The 13,797-nt window shown below is 47.3% G+C and overlaps 1 protein-coding gene across 5 annotated transcripts in view; it reads left to right on the top strand.

The window, feature by feature from the left end:
• The window catches only part of Fhl2 (four and a half LIM domains 2), a 72,625-nt gene extending 59,377 nt beyond the window's left edge, over positions 1-13,248 (top strand). For 3 of the 5 annotated variants that reach the window (XR_015628878.1, XR_015628879.1, XR_015628880.1), the window contains exon 4: positions 1-3,176. This exon is cut by the window's left edge. Coding sequence is in view for 2 of the 5 variants with exons in the window: in NM_031677.2 (NP_113865.1) it covers positions 5,798-5,967; positions 8,648-8,834; positions 12,656-12,807 (509 nt within the window). In the remaining 3 variants the exon portion in view is untranslated. 5 annotated transcript variants of the gene reach the window in all.
• The last annotated feature ends 549 nt before the right edge of the window (positions 13,249-13,797 follow it).

Raw genomic sequence — 13,797 nt, 5'->3', positions numbered from 1 at the left:
TGGTGCTGTGGACGTGCATGGCCTCCTACATGCCAGTGAACACCCTGACGCTGGGCTACATCCACACACTCAAGCTCAGATCCTTCTGTGGGAGAGTGACTAACTTTCTGTTTTATTTCTGGCTTGCTTTGCTTTTGGCAAAGAGGAGGTACTGCAGAGTTTTGGGTGACAGACTGACATATGGGAAGTATTTGGGGAAGATATATGGGGCGAGAAGTAATACTTTTCCAAAGGAGATAATTAGACCTTCGGTAAGATAGATTCTTATTGCTACGATATTTTTTCTGGTTAATACGACTTTTAAACGACTGTGACACACGGTGACAGGAACAGAAGCCCGCAGCCTGAAAGCACAGCTCAGGAGGGGTGGGGAAGACAGAGCTACATGGCAATTGGTGATACTGGAATTTTAAGCCACGTAAATTAGAAATTTGGGGCCTGAGTCGGGTATGGCAGTAGACATTGGAACATTGCCCACCAAAGGCTGGTCCTCCCACATCAATCTTCAACCAAGAGGCTTGCCTACAGGTCAATCTGATAGGGGCATTTTTGAAATGGCGGCTCCATCTCCCCAAGTGATTCTACCTCATATCAAGTTGACAAAAGCAGACAAACAAACAGACAAGAACAGCACAAGACTCTGTCTCAAAAAGGAAAACAAATTGAATTTTTGGCAGTCTTCTAAACAATAGCCCAGGAAAGGCAATTTGCAGTTCCTCTAGTGAGCAGGGTTTTTATAAACCTCCCACCATGCTTGCAGCCTACAGCTGAAGCCCAGCCCCACAGCTGCAGCCCAGCCCCACAGCTGCAGCCCAGCCACACAGCTGCAGCCCAGCCCCACAGCTGCAGCCCAGCCCCACAGCTGCAGCCCAGCCACACAGCTGCAGCCCAGCCACACAGCTACATAGCTGCTTAGTTAGCCACATAGTTGCAGCCAACCACGCTGTTGCAGCCCAGCCCCAGGGTCTACTTACTGCTGCTTCTGTTCTTTTTCTGGCTTTGTTCATTTACCTCTAAAGTGCTCCACCCTCTTCTGTGTGACTCTGGTGTCCCCAGTTCCTCTAGTTTTCCCTGTTCTTTAAGCCTAGGAGACCAGTGCTAGGACCTTTTTGCGGGCAGACAGGCCCTGAGAGGTAAAGGGACAGAGGACAGACTTGTGTCTGCAGAGAGAAACTGGGCTAGCTTCACACATGAGGGGTTTTTGCGTCTTAGTATTCTACACTGGCACAGGTACAGGACAAGTGGACAAGGACGTTCACTATGCAGGGCGGCTGGTTTCCTTCACTTGGCTTCAGGGACATCGTTGAGAAGATGGAGGACATAAGAGTCGCAGAGACCGTTGGTTGTAGCAAATACACATAGCCTCTCTAATGGGATACACGAGCAGTCCTGGGATCCATCTCAATGGGGCATCCCTACACAGTCCATGGTGCTGGATGGGGAGCCTAAGTGGTCTTTGCTTTGTGCCCTAGGTGTGACCAGGAGCTCTGTGGGCCTTGGTCTGCTCACCTCACATGGCCTGCAACACTCTTCTCTGTCTGTGCATAGTTAAGTGAACCCTGCCAACAAGGGTTACAGAAGCAATATAGTTGATGGGACCCTAACACACTCATGTCCCTTTGTTCACTGGAGGCCATGTGCATTGACCCATTGTGCTCCATTCCTCAAGCCTCTCTGACACCCTGATATCTTTGCCACAGGAGACTTCTTTTTTCCTCCTCTGCCCTATCAGTCCAGGCTCCACCCTGGCTGTCTCCTCCTGCTCTGAACTCCTGGCTCCTCTAGGTAGAAATTACAGCTCTGAAGTCACCAACTTTCACAGGGACACTGCCTCCCTCTCCAGCAAGTCTCGGAAACCTTTCTACCAATGAAAGCCTCGTCTCACGGACTGTGGAAGATGGGAAGCCTTAGCACCAGTCCTAACGTGGCTCTTTGAAAACTTCCCCTGTCTTTGAGACAGACTCAGCAGTCTGTTAGTAGGTGGAGAAGACACGAGTCTGACAAGGGACAGGCTCACGAGGTGAAGGAAAGTCTGACATCTGAGAGGCATCCTCCATGCCCCGGCTTCCACGGGAGTGTCCAGCATCCACGGGGCTGAAGGCATACAAGCTTTCTTGGAGTTGGTCTTGAGAATTCCTACCCTTGAGAAAACTTTCCTTTACTTACCAGATTTTCAGCTGATTGGAGGCATGGTCCGAGACAGATATGCTTCCTTCTAAGTCTGCTGGCTGCAAACAGGAATTTCATCTAAAAGCTGTATTCACAGCAGCATCAAGACCAGGGGATTTGTTGTTTTCATTGTTCGGATTTTAGGAGACAGGATCTCTCTGCATTGCCAGGCTTCCCTCAGACTCTGGGCTCATGCGATCCTCTTGCCAAAGCCTTCTGAATGGCTGGCACTGCAGATATGCCTACACATCAGAATGGCCCTGATGATCCCCCTGTTTACAATCCTTGCCTAGAGTAGTATACTCTATTAGATACATGTAAATATCATATACCAAGTAAACCATGAAAACAAAAAGAAAGGTGAATCGTGGGCAGAGCTTCTGTGGAGCTCTGGTAGTGAGTGGATTCAGGTTTTCAGGACTTTGTCCAAGTTCTTCTCCCTACCCAGTTCCATACACCACACTAACAAGACAGGAAATTAGGATTTCATCATAATCCTGTCCTGGGACTTGCCAGTCCATACAACCTAAATGCCCGGCTCCTCTCAGCGGGTTTCTTGCTGGTATCAGAGGAAGGAGGGCCCAAGGAGACAGGTCAGGCCAGCTCTAATTTTGCACCCCATGTTCCTGATTCCTTGTTTGTCTGTCTGGATGGGAACAGTACCATACTAGCCACATTACACAGTAACTCTGTGGCCATGGTAATGGGTGGCCAGCCTTCCTAACACTTTCCCTGCAGGTGCAATTCCCCAGCCCTGTGCTGCTATAAGATTTACTTCAGAGCCCAGCATGGAGGCATATACTTGTAATGCCAGCGCTCATAAGGTAGAGGCAGAAGATAGACGTAAGTTCTAGACTAGTCTGCTCTAAATAATGAATTCTCCAGTACATTCTGGCTACAGAGCCAGACCCTCTTTCAAGAAACCAAAACATGGGGCTGGGGATTTAGCTCAGTGGTAGAGCGCTTACCTAGGAAGCACAAGGCCCTGGGTTCGGTCCCCAGCTCCGAAAAAAAGAACCAAAAAAGAAAAAAAAGAAACCAAAACATTTACCTCAGCACACACCGAGAGCTAGCCATCGGAGAGTTGTAGCCGACTGTATTCAGTGAGACATCACTTGGTTGGTGGCCTGCTTGGCAGCATCAGCTCAGAGAGACAGGAGCAGAGGACCAAGATGCACCTGGTGGTAAAGGAGCCAGCCTCTGGGTGCCACGGAAACACATTTGAAAGCTACCCATTCTTGCCCTCACACTGGCTGTCCACTGTCATTTTCACTTCAAGATCCATCATCCCCCAGGACAGCCTGTGTACCTCCACTTTAGAAGGTACAGTGTGTTAGGCACACATGTACCCTGTACATTTTACATAGTCTATGTAAGAGAGAGCACCCCTTGGAAGAATTAGAAGCTGAGAAAGTGACCCAGGAATGCTGTCTAATAACCATGTAAGAATTCTCGGTGCATCCCTATCCACCCACAGCACAGATGTCTCCTGACTAGCCTTCCAGCCAGCTAAAGGAAAGCCCCAAACCTTGCTGTTTTGACTGAGAGCTAAGGACCATTTCAGGGTTGCTTGCATTATTCTGTGTACTTCTGCTGGGCCTGGAGCAGTGGGCCCCTTCCAGCTACCTACCCCCATTCCGGGGGGGGGGGCTAGGTTGAAGTCACCCACATTCTGCATCCTTTATATGATCCACACAGCCGAAAATATTTCCCATCAAAGCCATAAAATCCAGATGTAGCACTGCACAGAGAAGCCACCCATTACTCTAGACACTGAGACAGGAGAGTTGTGAGGTCAAGGCCACCAGAGCTAGACAGCAACACCTTATTTTATCTTTTAAAATCAGAAAGGTGTTTTGTTGTTGTTTTCTTTTTCCAGTTGCAAATGATACAGTGTCTGTCACAAACTCAGCTATTCTGTAGCTCCACTGCTGTGGGAAAAGAACAGAGGCTGTGATAGTGAATGCTTTGTGGGCTGTGGGTGTAGTGGTAGAATCCTTCCTAGCATGAGAGGCCCTCTTAAGCTCTACCATAAAACAGACAAAATAAACCCCATTTAAGAAACAGACAGCCCTGTGTGTCTGGCCCACAGGCTGCTGTGGGATATCTCTGAGGTATCACATACTCTATTTCCTTTTCCTAGTCCACTGCATCCTACAAAGGGTGCTCACACACAGCCTCCTTTTTGAATTCACTCATCTTATAAATATATACACATATTAGGGGATATAAAAAAAATCAGTCAAAAAATGCAGTGTCGCTGTTAGTCAAGGCTGTTGATGGTAGAGTGAACAAATTTCTAGGGCATATCTGAGTGAGGATATGACTGAGGAGCAATAGAAATGTGCCACGAGTAGCTCTCGTTCTAGGTCACGGCACAGTGTGGAAAACCAGAATCACAATGTGGTCACACAGCCGGTGCTGCTGGAGTGCCTCACTGCACTGGGCTGGAGCTCCATGTCATCAACTCCACAGACATTCATATTCTATTATTATTAGTGATAACTGTTTGTGTTCGTGTGCATGTGTGCACTGTGTGCATGTGTGCACTGTGTGCATGTGTGCACTGTGTGCATGTTGGTGGGGAAGGGCATGTGCATGCCACAGTGCACTTACAGAGTTTGTTAAAGGATACCTCTTGGCTTGCTTCTTCTGTGGTGGGTTCTGGGGATTGGACTCAGGTTGTCAAGCTCTCACATGGCAAGAAATGTCACCCGCTGAGCCATCTCCGTGGCCTCTAGTCACTCCCACTTCACTGCGAACCAGAGGGGTGTTGATTAATGAAGGTACAGCAGGGGCTGTACGGTGTTCCCTCCGTCCTTTACGAGTATATTCTGAGACCCACCATTGATAGTACTAGGTCTGCATTTACTCTGCTTTATGACAGAATTTAATGTGTATCGGACACGGTAAAAGTAAGTAAAATAAGGCTATATGAACCCAGGCACTGTGGTACCGTGACAGTTGTTCTTGTAATGAGGGTTGGTAGCATATGCAGTGTGGATACTCTGAGCAACAGGACAATAGCCATCCTTGCGGACTGGGTGAGGGAGTGCGGTATCTTCTCACGCTATCCAGAAAGGTGTCCGGTTTTTCCTTATGAATGAATTGTATATTTTTGGCATTTCCCGTTAAATATTTTCAGTTTGACCTGAGTTTGACCACAGATAGCTGAAACCATGGGAAGTTAAACCATGTCGTGACCTTCACCAACCCCACCACATAAGGATTAATGAACTGTGCTGAATTTCATCTGTTTTACCATGTGGAAAGGCACTTTACATTTTTTATTTTATTAATTTTTAATCTATTAATTAAATTTATTGATATTTACTTTATTAATTTTATTTCCACTTAACATTCCCAATTTTAATTTAATTTAATTCCCATATTTAGGTAAACATCAAGTACCAACTATGTACCATGTAGTCCTACTATGTTCTAGGACTGCATGTGTAGCATTGAAACAAAAGCAAACTAGCAATTATCTCCAGTTAGAGAGGAGCCTCCGAGAGCAGAGGAGACTTACCGTATCATAACACTAGGTGGTAACGGGCTCTGGAGACGCGTTACCGGGACCTCAGTCAGTCTAACGGCCGCTGCTGCTTTCTCTCGCCTCTGACCACAGGTACCCGCAAGATGGAATACAAGGGCAGCAGCTGGCACGAGACCTGCTTCACCTGTCAGCGCTGCCAGCAGCCCATCGGAACCAAGAGCTTCATACCTAAGGAGAATCAGAACTTCTGCGTGCCCTGCTATGAGAAGCAGTATGCCCTGCAGTGTGTGCAGTGCAAAAAGGTGCTTGGGGTCCCTGGGGGCTTCTTGTCCTTCTCAGCTTCTGTCCCCGGCCCAGCCATCACGAAGGAACACCTGTCATGGCTCTCTGCTATGAGAGCTTGCCCATTCTTGCCTTGAACATCTGTTCTCCTGGGTGTCTGAGTGTTTATCTACCGGGTCTGTGAGCTGGCCTTTTCTTTTTCTTTTTCTCAAAGAGAAAAATTCCGCCTTCAATAACATTTCCAAATGTTATTACCTGATGTCAGAGGGAAGGGAAACTCTCTCTCTTTAGCCTGCCTCTGTTAAGCTGATCTTGAATAAACAAGAACCACAGAGGAGGTCTGCCACGCTCTCCTACACACAGCTCCATGCATGGTGGTGCCTCTAGGGCCTCAATGCTGTTAGGACCTATTCCAGCCTGTTAAGTTAAGCCCTCCCCTCTCCTCACTTCCCTGCTCCACTGCCCTCTGCCACATCTGTGGCCATTCTTTGCTCAGTTCACTCTTGCACTTGTTTCTTCTGGGATCTCTTTCTGCTGTAATGGCCACCTCTTCTGGCTTGGAAACAGTTTGGTCCCTTCCGGCAAGGCTCACTTGATGTGGTAGGGAAAACTCTCATTGGGTTCACCTGTAATGAACTCTGTAAGCAAGGCAGGTAGCACATGGTGAATGCCGTGTTCGTTCATGTATGTTTGATGGCCGTAGAATCTATTCGTGCATATACACAGCAGAAACCTGAGCACTGTTCAGAGGTCGTTTGGCCTTGAGATCAGCTGTACTGCCAGGGCTATAAACCTGTAGGCATCACTACAGACAACACATTGCAACACCATGATAGCAGTTCCTGTGGCTCCTTTGTGGCTCCTTTGAGTCACTTGTCCTGTCACCGGCCCATCAGTGTGGTCCTTTTAGTTGTAAAAGTGCAAAAGGTACAGTTTTGTGGGTCTGTGGCTTTGTATAGGTGCTCCCTAAATACACTGGACCCGTCCCTCCTCAGGCAAGGAAAGAGGTCCTGCAACACCAGGGGTCTGAGGGCGGGCAGGACAGTGAAAGGCTGGATTTTAATCCAGGTGGAAATGACTCTGTAGCCAGCAGGGTGTCTTGATACATGTGCTGAGCGACAGGACCGATTGGTCACAGAGTCGACAAGAAAATGAACCAGAGGATGGAGGTTGGGGTTGCTGGGGAAGGGAAATCTCTAAGAAAGCCACACTTAAGCTGAAATGAAGCTGAGCTGATGTGGTGCGAAAGGGGGTGGAGGAGGGCGCGAGGAGATGTGGAGGGAGTGGGAGGAAGTGGAAGGTATGAAGAGAGGAGGAGAGGATGAATTAGAGAGGTGAGGTAGAAGGGGTACAGAGAGGGGAGGGAGGAAGTGAGAGGAGGAGTAGGGGAAGGAAAGGAAATGGGGAAGGGGGAGGGAGCGGGGAGGTGGGGGATGGGGAGGAAGTAGGGGAGCATAGGGTGTAGGAGATAGAGGAGAGTAGGGGGGCATGAAGGGTATTAGATCCAGAGCACAGAGGGAGGCCCAGGGGGAACTCCAGGCAGAGTAGACATCACCTCACATACTCATATGCTTCCTGTATCTCCCAGAACAAGGAGACCCAGAATATTTTCCATAAATTCTACTTCTGGGTCAGGGGCGTGACAAATAATTCCTCATGTGTGATTTAATGACAAGAGCACAGGACAGAAGGGAATCCTGAGTCTCCCTGCCTTGTCGTTAGCCGGCTGTGACTTAATTCTTGGGCCAGGCCTGGGTCTCAGTTGCTTCGTCTGCAGCGCAGAAGTAGCAATCTTGCTGCACAAGCTTCATACAGGGCCCTCAGAAACTGCCAAGCACTGCCATACTGTTAAAAGAGTAAAGAGCATTGGGATGCGGCCCGGAGCATTTTCACTCTGTCTGCTGTGGCCACTGCATGTCGAGCTGAGACCCACTTAGACTCCCTGACCTCTGACTCAACTCTCCACCAGGATTTAAATTCATAGGAAAAGCAGTATTTGGAGGTTACTGGATGCAGTTGAGGTGTGGCAAGCCGTTTATCACCTTAGGGCTTCTTTAGAAACCTTCCATGACTCTAAGATAGGGCGGGAATAAAAGGCCCCCCGGGATGCTGGTCCCTTCAGGCCACACCAGCAGATGCTGATTCCAGTTGTCTTTAAGCTTCTGCCTTTCTGCTTCTCTAGTTACCATGCAGACTGAGTGTGGAACTAGACCTGGAGAGGCCACCACTTGCTGGGATTTGAAGGAAGGCCTCCACAGAGATTCATCCCGTTCTCTTTGTCACCCCAACTTTGTAGTTAGAACTGAGGTACTAAGATCTCTAGCCATGCCTTGCCTAAGCTACAGAGCCATTCAGAAGTAGCAGTCGATGCTTTCAGTGTTGTCTCTGACCATGACTTCACCACTGTGCCACCTTCCTATTCGGGAGGGTGACAATACCCCACAGTACCCATACCTTCTGTTCCCTTGCACCTCTGTGAAACCTAAAGACCCAGGATCACTAGGGAGAAAGCCAGGAGCTACAGCAATGGTATGGATGATACCACGAGATGCCTGAGGTATGAGGTTTCCTTACCACTTTAACAAACTGCACCTTCGTTGGGGGTGGGGTGTGTCTTACATCATCATGCACAGGCAACGGCAGTGACAGATGTCTACCAGAATCAGGGGCAGCCCTGACTCTTATACTTGTCTCCTCCAGCCAATTACCACAGGAGGTGTTACTTACCGGGATCAGCCCTGGCACAGGGAGTGCTTTGTGTGCACAGCCTGCAAGAAGCAGCTATCTGGGCAACGCTTCACAGCCCAGGATGAGTTTCCATACTGCCTGACCTGCTTCTGTGACCTGTATGCTAAGAAGTGTGCTGGGTGCACCAACCCCATCAGTGGTAAGTGTCCTGGGAAGGCTATCGCCAGGGCATAGGCTGTCTGCTTCCTGGAGTAGCATGTACACCTAGAGTGGTAGCACGGGTGTGTTAATATCTTGAGGCTCTGAGCCCAACAAGCATTTCTGCCTCTCTGTGGTGCGTCCTCGGAATACAGCTAGTGACTTTCCCTTAACCCTGGTCACGTAGAACCATTGGCCTCCCACTTAGTGTTTCTGCTTGGGTCTGAGTCTACTACAGTCCCATGAACAAAACGATGGTGTATTTCAGTCCCAACAGCAGAACTGGTATTTGAAATACCCATGTCATCTTAGTGCGACTCTTCCAACCACAAACCACGGTTAGATGGCGGTGCATTCTGAGTAGTTTATTCGTAGCACAGTCCCGAGGGAATCTGACAAAGTGAGAACCTAAAATGTGCCTGCCTGGCAGACCGGATCTGGACTGAGCTATTGAGTATGTGGAAGATATTGAAGGTGGAGAGTACTGGCTTCAGACTAAAGCCCTTTGATTGCTCACCATGTACCAATCAGCGGCAGGGGCTGGGGGTGCAAGTATTCTGTCATATGTAGATAGGAGTGTTTCCTGCAGTCCTTGTCCCAACCACATTCATTCAGTCTATCTGGTTTGTTGTTGTTCTTTATTGCTCTGATAAACACCATGATTAAAAGCAACACATGAAGGAAAGGGTTTATTTCATCTTACCATTTATAGTCCATCGTGAGAGGAAGTAAGGGCAGAAACCTGGAGGTAGGAATTCAAGCGGAGCCATGAAGGAGTGCTGCTTACTGGCTTGCTCTTCCTGTCTTGCTCAACATGCTTTCTTGTACAACCCAGGACCATCTGTCCCGGTTGTTACACTCTCCACATTGGGCTGGGCCCTCCCACGTCAATCATTAATCAAGAAAATGCCCAACAGACTACTTGGCTACAGAAAGAGCTTCCCTCTTCCCAGACAACTCTAGGTTGTATAGAGTTGATAAAAAGCTAATGTTGCATCATCCCTGCTACACAGTCAGCAGATATCTGATTCTAGTGGCTTAGATCCTGTATTTCCCTGGAAATTAGTTCGGGAAGACAATGGGCCATTTTCAGTGGCGTATCCATCTTTGAGGCTCATTTCCTAACTTCTGATAAGGAAATATCTCCAGCACTATATAATTTATGGAAAAGTAGTATAAATGTGAAGTACTTTATATTAGACATGGATGTTTGCCAGTTACAGAATTTGGGGAAAAGGTTAGGAAAACCAGAATTCCTCCTTTAAAACAGCAGAACTAATTCTCTGAAAGGCAGTGATTGATTTTCAAAAACATACAGAAGAACTTTGAAATTGCAACTAGAATATTCTTTCAATGGTATTTCCAAAGACTCACACACATTGAGCTTGGGTGAAGTTTCTGACGGGTCCTCAGTACTTTTCCCCTTCAACACAATTTACACTGCTTTTTGAATAATTGAAAAACACTACAATTTTTACGTTCAGTGCTTACTTCTCATCCATAATTGACCACATTATCTATCCATATAGATTTGCAAACATGTCTACTCTTAAAAACTAATCTGGAACTTTATATCAAATACCCAAGTTGCTTGTAGTGACCCGCAGATATGCACAGAGCAGCAATGGGGTTGAGTTTCCACGCATCTGTGCTTCTGCCTGACACTGGACAAATGCAGCTCTGTCCCTTGTTCCAGCTCCCCTCTTCTGTAGCCCAGGCTGGCCTCGAATTCACAGAGATCCCCTTGCCTCTGCCTCCTAAATTCTGGGATTAAGGGCGTGCACCACCACTGCCTGGCCTCTAGCTCTCTGCTTAAATAATGCATCCCACAGTGATGTTTGGTTGTTTTTGTCTTTCACATTTTTGTCACTGGGGGGCAGGACATTTCCATGTAGTGGCCCTGGGTACAAGGGTGCCTTAACAGAAGAAATACATTAGAGAAGGTTTATTCTAGCATTCTGATGATGTTAACTAGTTTTAATGTCAGTGATTTTAAATTAAAGGGTCTCATAGTCAGAGAAAGATATGCACAGGGTAACATGTTTGGTCATTCAAGATGTGACAGAGGATTTTAGAAACCTACTCTGTCTTTCTTAAAAGCTGTAGTTCAGTACTTGCTAATTCAGCCCTGTTAGGGACATTATAGGATATAACCACCTAAAAATAGTGATATACTCAGGTAAACACATATAAAAACTAAAATACAAATCTCAAAATAAAAATAAACAGCATCTTGGATTTGCAGCTCATTCATGCCCATATGCTAAGAAGGGACATCACCATTCTTTCCCAAGCCTTTAGCAGCCCTGGGAACTTTCCAGAGCTTCCCTGGTGACTCAGAGATGTGGAAATGCTACAACAGCAGGCCTGAAAGCCAGACTGGTTTCGACCAGGGCCAGTGGCAAAGTTCTGGTTCTAGGAATAGGGAAGGCAATTTATATGGAAACTAGATACTGGGTGTTTCTTCTTTTCCTCTTTTGTGGTTCTGTGAATCGAACCCATGGATTCACACATACTAGGCAAGCACTCTGCCACTGAGTTACAGCCTCAGCTCCAGGAATTTGCCTCCCTCCACATAAGCTATCTAGGAAAAGAGGGCTGATAGACTTTGCTAGTATGTCCTTCATCAGGCAGCAGACGTGACCTTTGGAAGGACACAGGCACTTCATGGAGTCACGTGCACGCACCCAGCCTTGGCGTGGCTTGCCAAATCTGAAGTCTGGCATTTTCCTGGTGGGGAAGGGCTTGTTACAGTAGAACCAACCTGGTGAGGTAGAGTCTTTGTAGGTCTGAGAACTTGAACTTGGTGGTGGTGGAGTGGTACAGGGATAGCTACTTTCTTACATCATGATTTAATCACACCAAAGTTTTGGTAGTTGAAATTCACCACCATACAGACCACCAGTCACTGATAGTGCTGTCAGCACCCTGTGTACCTTAAACATCTCACCGGGACATTTTTCTTGTTTACCAGTGTTGGAACCCAGGCTCCAGCTCAGTGTTCAACTGCTTCCATAGCTTGCCTGATCCTGACCCTGCCTCCAGCACCGTGAAAAGAGAACACTGGTTTTGTCCAGTCCTTAACACTTCCGGGGGACTCGGGCCAGTGATCCTGCATTCTTTCACTATGCTTATCCCTTCTTTGATCGCAGCTCCCGGTCACCGCTCTGTAAGCTGGTACTTCCCTAGCCCTTCCCAGAACTTTCCCAGGGCAGCTTTCCTATCCTTTTCTCTTCTGCCTCCCTACATCCACTCCCTTTGTTACGGCACTCAGCAAAGGCACAAGGAGCTTGCTCCCTTCTCTTGTGGGGAGCAGGTTTCACGTCAGGGGAAAACATAATAATGGAGGAAACAGCAGGCATTTTTCTTTTCACAGGGCGAGTGATAGAAGCCAAGCCTTGACACCTTATAGGCAAGGGCTCTATGATGAGCTACACGGCCAGGCCAAACCGGCACCTTTTCTTTTCTTTTTCTTTTTTCGGAGCTGAGGATCGAACCCAGGGCCTTGCGCTTGCTAGGCAAGCGCTCTACCACTGAGCTAAATCCCCAACCCCGGCACATTTTCATAGTGTTATCGTACTCTTGTTAGAACCAGATTCTGTTCTGATGACCCTGAGTTCTTTGAGGCCGTGAAGAGTTTGTTGATTATACGTGCACTCTGTGTTCTCACTTGTTCGTCTGAAGTTTACCGCGCATGTGTCATACAGTGGGGCCCAAAGGTTGAGGCCGGTCACTCACTGCGCATGTGTCACACAGTGGGGCCCAAAGGTTGAAGCGGATCAAACGGTGGGGTTGGTCACCTGTGTTTTCTTTTGTGCACAGGTCTAGGTGGCACAAAGTACATCTCTTTTGAGGAACGCCAGTGGCACAACGACTGCTTTAACTGTAAGAAGTGCTCCCTGTCCTTGGTGGGGCGAGGCTTCCTCACAGAGAGAGACGACATCCTCTGTCCTGACTGTGGAAAGGACATCTGAAGGCGACACAGAAGCCACAGCGTGTGGCACAGAGATTTGGGTGTTTTCTTTCATAACCAGGCAATGCTGTGTTCTGGTTTCCACCAGCCACCCCGAGGCTCCCTCTCGCTGTCCCGGCTTCATGTTTGTTGAAACCCCTTTAGTTCTTCAGTTTCAGTGGGGACAAGATTCATCTGTAAACCCCGGATGGGAAGATGGCTTAGAATTTTATAGAAATGCAAGGCAGATTAAATGGAAAGGTCGTGAGTGTCTTTATATTGCATCCTTTCTTCACATCCTATTTAATTTTTAAGTGCAATTAACATTTGTTATGAACTTGAATGTATTTTCAAGGGAGAGCTGGGATTTGCAGCTATGTAACTTCCGGTTTTGTGTAAAACCTAGAGTGAGATTTATGTGACTCACAATAAAATTATTCGGAATAAAACATTTTGCCAAGCACAGTGTGTGAAATAATGACAAAATGTTAGGGTCTCACTTCCCATAACCGTTTTGAGGGTCAGTGACCACTGCCTGAAGTACGTTCTGATGGTCAGTATAGGCTGGACTGCGGTGGTGTTCTTCAGAACTACACTTTGTTTCAAGAAAGCCTTCTAGTAGCACCAACGTTTCTCTCACAAGCTTCCCTTCTCCTGGAACATAAATATTCTACATTTGATGTGTAAATCTGTTACATAATATGAATGGCAGCAAGACCAGGAGGCTAATGACAGGGAGGCCACATTTTTGAGTCACTTTTAGTAACTGCTTTCATATCCATCAAGACACAAACCATACAAGGCCAGAGACAGTACCTGGTTCCTTTAATACCCTCAGCCTCAGCTTAATGTGCGCGTGCGCGAGTGTGTGTGTAAGAATATGTATAAACATGTAAGTGTGTGAATGTATATGTGTCTGTGCAGGTAAGTGTATGTGTCTCTGTGTGTGTGATGATGTGTGTCTATATAAGCATGTATGTGTGAATGTGTATGTATAAGCGTGTGTGTGTGA

The sequence above is a fragment of the Rattus norvegicus genome, chromosome 9, assembly GCF_021556685.1.
Source record: "Rattus norvegicus strain SHRSP/BbbUtx chromosome 9, alternate assembly SHRSP_T2T, whole genome shotgun sequence".
Taxonomy (NCBI): Eukaryota; Metazoa; Chordata; class Mammalia; order Rodentia; family Muridae; genus Rattus; species Rattus norvegicus.
This window is presented reverse-complemented; position numbering and strand designations above follow the sequence as displayed.